At 43.4% G+C, this 6,586-nt stretch overlaps 1 protein-coding gene across 1 annotated transcript in view; it reads right to left on the reverse strand.

The window, feature by feature from the left end:
* Nucleotides 1–6,275, reverse strand: part of LOC107297214 (lipoxygenase homology domain-containing protein 1-like) — a gene marked incomplete at its 3' end in the record, with an annotated part of 116,762 nt that extends 110,487 nt beyond the window's left edge. The window contains exons 1-2 of the mRNA XM_015826572.1: nucleotides 6,162–6,275; nucleotides 5,879–6,038 (exon numbers count right to left, since the gene is read on the reverse strand). Coding sequence (XP_015682058.1) covers nucleotides 5,879–6,038; nucleotides 6,162–6,275 — 274 coding nt within the window. The remainder of the gene's footprint in view (nucleotides 1–5,878; nucleotides 6,039–6,161) is intronic.
* Nucleotides 6,276–6,586: the final 311 nt, after the last annotated feature.

The following is a 6,586-nucleotide window of genomic DNA, read 5'->3' on the forward strand; positions in this document are numbered from 1 at the left end:
AGTCCCTCCCAACACCGCCCGCGCGGCCGCATTCTGGACCAGTTGGAGCCTCCGGGTGCTCCTCAAGGGGAGCCCCATGTAGAGAGCATTACAGTAGTCCAGGCAGGAGGTGACGAGGGCATGGGTGACTGTGCGCAAGGCGTCCCGGTCCAGAAAAGGCCGCAACTGGTGTATCAGGCGTACCTGATAAAACGCCCCCACGGTCACTTAAGAATCGTGTTACCAACTTAATAATTGCAGCGATGCATTTAATAACTGTGGCAAGGAAGGTCATAAAATGGGACAAAGATGATCAGGGGACTGGAGGCTAAAACATATAAGGAACGGTTGCAGGAATTGGGTATGTCTAGTTTAACGAAGAGAAGGACGAGGGGGGACATGATAGCAGCCTTCCAGTATCTCAGGGGCTGCCCCAAAGAAGAGGGAGTCAAGCTATTCTCCAAAGCGCCTGAGGGCAGGACAAGAAGCAACGGATCATGGAAACTGATCAAGGAGAGAAGCAACCTAGAACTAAGGAGAAACTTCCTGACAGTGAGAACAATTAACCAGTGGAACTACCTGCCTCCAGAAGCGGTGAATGCTCCTACACTGAAAGTTTTTAAGAAGAGACTGGACAGCCATTTGTCCAAAATGATCTAGGGTTTCCTGCCTGAGCAGGGGGTTGGACTAGATGACCTCCAAGGTCCCTTCCAACTTTATTATTATTATTATTATTATTATTATTATTATTATTATTATTATTATTATTATTATTATTATTATTATTATTATTATTATTATCATCATCATTGTTGTTATTACTTGTTAACTGAATCCTAGACCCTTCGTCTTAGTAGAAATATTTATTAATAAAGCAAGTGGGGAAAAAGTCTGGAATTATTTTTTTCCCGTCTTTATTCCAACCATTCCGTTGGTTACTTAACAATGCAAGATAACTTGTAGATTGTTTGTGTGTATCGCTCCCCTCCGGGTATCCGTGCAATCTCTCTGCTTAATCGTCTCCTTCCACGGAAGTAATATTATATGTTCATTTATTTATTCATGGTTAATTGAACCATAAATTATTCAATTAACCTAATTTCCTGGGTTTTACAGACAAGATTAAACCATAAACTAACCACACGGACTAGTTCAGCCATCATGCTGGGCTAAAAGGTGGGAAAGTTGCTAATTCGGTGTCCGTGTTATGCAAATACACTGAATTAAAGGGCCGAACGTCAGAAGGGGATAATAATTCTTACAGCCCTTAAGAACAACATGTTATTAAGTCGAATGGAGTAAGCCCCAGTTTACTACTACTTAGTCTTTATATTAGACTGTAAGGCAAAAGTAAAAAAATGTTATTTAACTGAGCTTTGACTCCCGGTGACTACACAGACATACTGTAACCGTGCATTTATCTTGGCAAAAATAGGTAAGTGGTTTATCTCTGCCTTCCTGTAGAATGTTTCTTTCCCCAACTTCAAGCCTTAAGTACAGGTAACAACCATGATAGCAGTGTTCCAGTATCTGAGGGGCTGCCACAAGGTAGAGGGGGCCAGGTTGTTCACCAAAGCACCAGAGAGAGAAGGACGAGAAACAATGGTTGGAAACTGACCAAAGAGAGAAGCAACCTGGAATTAAGGAGAAACTTCCTGACAGGGAGGACAATCAACCAGTGGAACAGCTTGCCACCAGAAAAAGTGGGTGCTCTTATCACTGGAAGTTTTTAAGAAGAGACTGGACAGTCACTTGTCTGAAATGGTATAGGTTCTCCTGCTTGAGCGGGGGGGCTGGACTAGAAGACCTCCAAGGTCCCTTCCAGCTCTATTCTCTGTTCTATTCTATTCTGTTCTGTTCTGTTCTGTTCTATATATTCCAATATCTATTCAATTCCATATTCCAATTTCTATTCTATTCTATTCTATTCTATTCTGTTCTGTTCTGTTCTGTTCTGTTCTGTTCTGTTCCATATTCCATATTCCATATTTCAATTTCTATTCTACTCTACTCTACTCTACGTTTGAGGACTCCCTGTACTGGTGCAGAGAGAGAGAGAGAGAGAGTTGTGGAAATTGGGGCTTAAATGAATTTATTTATTGATTTGATCAATTGCTGCGGTTCTTTGTGGTGTTTGAAAATAAAATATCCATCCATGACCAAACTGTATGAAAGAATAAAATTAACAGCAGTAGAATTGCAAAAGCAAATAACATATATAATATTTCTAGGGCAGAATAGGTTTCTCATAGTCCCTAAAGCAGTGTTCCCCAACCCTTTCGGATTGGAAGCCCCGAGGGAAAGAGGGAACCAGAGAAATGTATGTGTGCACCAGGCATGCACATAGGGGTGCGCGCATGATGGCGGCGCCAGCATCCGTACGCATGCACAAGTGGACCACACACACACAGGGCGGTGCTGGCAGCAGGCCGGGTGCCTATGCACCCACGCAAGTGGGATGCTGGAACCTGCAAACGGGCCGGTAGCGACTGTGCGCATGGGCAAACGGGAAGCTAGCGACCGCGTGACTCTGGTGGTGAGGCTAGCTCCTGCACATGCACAAACGGGGCCGCTAGCACGAGTGGGGGCGCATGCACTTGCCAGCCATTCCTTCAGCCCACTGGCCAATAGGCCACGGCCCAGTAGCGGGCCACAGCCCACAGATTGGAGACCCCAGCTCTAAAAGATGGCTTTTCTTAACTCCGCCGTTCACGGGGTCTCACCAAGTTGATTGCCCAACAGTCCAGCAGCTGTTTTCTCTGCCCCAATCTCTGTGTCTCTTCTTTCTCCTTCTTCTCAAGCCCCTTTTTCACTGGAAGTTTTTTAAAGAAGAGACTGGACAGCCATTTGTTTGAAATGGTATCAGGTCTCCTGCCGGAGCATAGGGTTGGACTAAATGACCTCCAAGGTCCCTTCCAACCCTGTCGTTCTGTTAACCTTACAGCAATGGAAGTGCGTCTTCTGTAATTTGTGCCATGTTATTTTTTGCATCTCTTTTCCCAGCCTTCACTCAGCTGCCTTTTTTAGACTGTTTAGTTAGACTGAAGGCTAAAACATACGAAGAACGTTTGCAGGAATTGGGTATGTCTAGTTTAACTAAAAGAAGGACTAGGAGTAACATGATAGCGGTGTTCCAATATCTAAGAGGCCAACACAAAGGCGAAGGGGTCAAGCTATTCTCCGAAGCACCTGAAGGCAGGACAAAAAGCAACGGATGGTGGAACTGGATTAAGATTTGGTGGAATATTCAACAGATTTTTAAGAAGAAGATAAAATTTACACCGCAATTATTTTTACTGGGTATTATGGAAAATTTGGATCCTAAAGAAATGAATTTGATGTTGTACTGTATAACAGCAGCAAGATTACTGATTGCTCAAAACTGGAAGAAAGAGGTATTATCGACTATGGATGATTGGAGATTGAAGGTGTCATACTTTGCAGAAATGGCAAAAATTTCCGCATACTTGAACGATCAATCTCAAGAAAAATTTATCTTGGTATGGAGAAGATGGATAGATTATATTATGAGAAAGTATGAAGTGATTAATTATCATATAGCTTTTGAATAAATATTTTTCTTTTCTAATATTTTTATATATTTAATATAATTTATATATATATATATTATATTTAAGTTTTGTATGTTAGAGTTAAAGTATGTTAATTTTGTTTGTATTATGAATGGATAGCTTAATTTAGACTTGGGATGTTATGTATTTATCCCTGTACTCAGTTCTGGGAAGTCCGGGGGGGGGGANGGGGGGAAGGGGATGAAGGGGTAGAATTATATAAAATTTGGTGTATTTATAAATATAATGTAAATGTTTGTCTTTAAGAAGAGGAGATGATCGGCTAGTACCCCTAAACTGCATCCGAGGTGGTGGAAAAGAAGGTGATGGGATGTGTAGGATAGTTGGGAAGGAGGAAAGAGGAGAGGTTGTGGTTAAGAGGGGGAGGAAGGAAGAGGGAAGTAGGTAGGAAGGTGGAGGGAGTGTGGATGCAGCGGGGGGACCGCCGACTATTTCTGAGTAGGCTTTTTATGTGTTTGTTTTTCTAATGAAATGCACCATATTTGTATTATTTGTTTATGTTTATTTGAAAAATTAATAAAAAATGTGTAAAAAAAAAAAAAAGAAGCAACGGATGGAAACTAACCAAGGAGAGAAGCAACCTGGAACTAAGGAGAAACTTCCTGACAGTCAGAACAATCAACCAGTGGAACAACCTGCCTCCAGAAGCGGTGAAGGCTCCAACACTGGAAGTTTTTAAGAAGAGACTGGACAGACATTGGTCTGAAATGGTATAGGGTCTCCTGCCTGAGCAGGGGGTTGGACTAGACGATCTCCAGGGTCCCTCCCAACTCTGTTATTCTGTTATTCACGCTGTTCATGCAGTACGACGAGAGGATGGAGTCGCACAGGATTCCCTTCCTGCTACATTTAGAGTATTGACAAATGAAATGCCTCACAGAATGGGTGACGTTTTTACACCCTTCTTCTCCAAGCTGGAGAGAAGATAAAATGTAATGGATTTACTCCAAGATGGCGTTTTTCCGCACACTGCAGACCTTTCTATTTCTTTTGCTTTTACCTCTGTGCGCTGCTGATCATTTTACCTGCACCTGGATTGACCTACTGGGGAGAGCTGTCACAACAAGGCGTGTAAAAGCCTCACAAATCACCACAATGTGTTTCAGCCACTATCTGCTGGCACGTAAAAGATACGTGACAATGAATGGCAGCCATATCATAATCAATGTTTATCGGGAACAACGGGGTCTCCAAACGTGGCAATTTTAAGACTGGTGGGCATCGTCTCCCAGGATTCCCGAGCCAGGAAGTCCACAAGTCATAAAAGGGCCGTGGTTCCCCACCCGTGGTCTAGAGGTTTCCACAATTAACTTACTATTTCATAGGTAGAATGTCCTGATTTCATTATATTTCACTGCGATAACCCATCTATTTCAGGAGCAGTCCTGCCTTTGACTAATTAGCTGACCTTGCGCCTAGCAGTGTTCCAATATCTCAGGGGCTGCCCCAAAGAAGAGGGAGTCAAGCTATTCCCCAAAGCGCCTGAAGGCAGGACAAGAAGCAACGGATGGAAACTCATCAAGGAGAGAAGCAACCTAGAACTAAGGAGAAATTTCCTGACAGTTAGAACAATTAACCAGTGGAACAACCTGCCTCCAGAAGCGGTGAATGCTCCAACACTGGAAGTTTTTAAGAAGAGACTGGACAGCCATTTGTCTGAAATGGTATAAGGTTTCCTGCCTGAGCAGGGGGCTGGACTTGATGACCTCCAAGGTCCCTTCCGTTATTCTATTCTATCCAGTGGTTCTCAACCTTTATCTTCATCCCGGACCCTCTTTACCTTTTATGGCCATGGCCCCCCAAGACGTAACTCAAGTTTTAAATCATAACATTTTTTTTCAAGCCTTCGTGGACCCCCTATGACAGGGGTCTTCAAACTTGGCCCTTTTATGACTTGTGGACTTCAACTCCCAGAATTTCTCAGCCAGGCACACGTTGAAGTCCACCAGTCATAAAAGGGCCAAGTTTGAAGACCCCTGGTCTGGATCCAAGCCCACTTTTTCATCAAAATGGCCGACTGAGGAATTCTAGGAGTTGAAGTCCACCAGTCATCAAAGGGCCACGTTTGAAGACCCCTGGTCTGGATCCAAGCCCACTTTTTCATCAAAATGCCCGACTGAGGAATTTTGGGAGCTGAGGTCCACCAGTCATAAAAGGGCCAAGTTTGAAGACCCCTGCCCTATGATGATATGGCGCATCCTGCAGACCCCTGCAGACCACAGGTCAAAAACCACTGCACTCAACCATTAGAAGCAACAGCTCAAAAAAAAAAACCCACCACATTTTAATCAACTCCTCCATCTCACCTTTTTTCTTGTTGTATTCATCTTCAGTTTCCCGGGAAGATTCCGAATGATAATCGAGAAGCTCCTGTTTGTACATCTCTGCAAAGTTCTCGTCGTCCTTTCTCGTCTTCTTCTTCTCTTTCTTCTTGGACTTTTGACCTTTCTTTTTCTTCTTTTTCTTCTTTCTTTTGTGGCCATCCTCATCCTCATTATTGTCGCTGTATTCTTTCTTTCTTTTCTTCTTCTTCTTCTTTTTCTTCTTCCTCTCCTCACTGCTGTCTTCAGATGAGTCTTCACTTCTCACCTCTGCCGAGTCCCTTTTTCTCGGATTCTTCTTTCTTTCACAGCCCTCGTCTTCCTCCAAGTCCTCCTCCTCCTCCTCTTCCTCCTCCTCCTCCTCCTCTGAAGACCAACTCATTCTTGTCATCCACTACTCATCGACTCTCCCTCTTCTCTTCCACGCCACTTCTTGCTTCTCCAAGTAATGGAGGTTCCCCCCCTTTTTTTAAGTTTGTTGGATTTTGCTTCTTGATTGGATTCTCTAAATACCTCTACTATTTCTTGAACTTTCCTAATGGCCTCTAACTCTCCCTCCTGCCTCTGCTTTATGTGATAACTGCCTTTCTCCCCTGCCTGTCCATTGTTGGCTTCTCAAAGCTTCCGTCTTCTTCTTTAACTTTACTCCTTCCTTCTTCCAGGGGTTCACATCTTCTGTTTCCTCTTTGACTT

This window comes from Protobothrops mucrosquamatus, unplaced genomic scaffold (assembly GCF_001527695.2).
Source record: "Protobothrops mucrosquamatus isolate PMUCROS unplaced genomic scaffold, P.Mucros_1.0 scaffold3188, whole genome shotgun sequence".
Taxonomy (NCBI): domain Eukaryota; kingdom Metazoa; phylum Chordata; class Lepidosauria; order Squamata; family Viperidae; genus Protobothrops; species Protobothrops mucrosquamatus.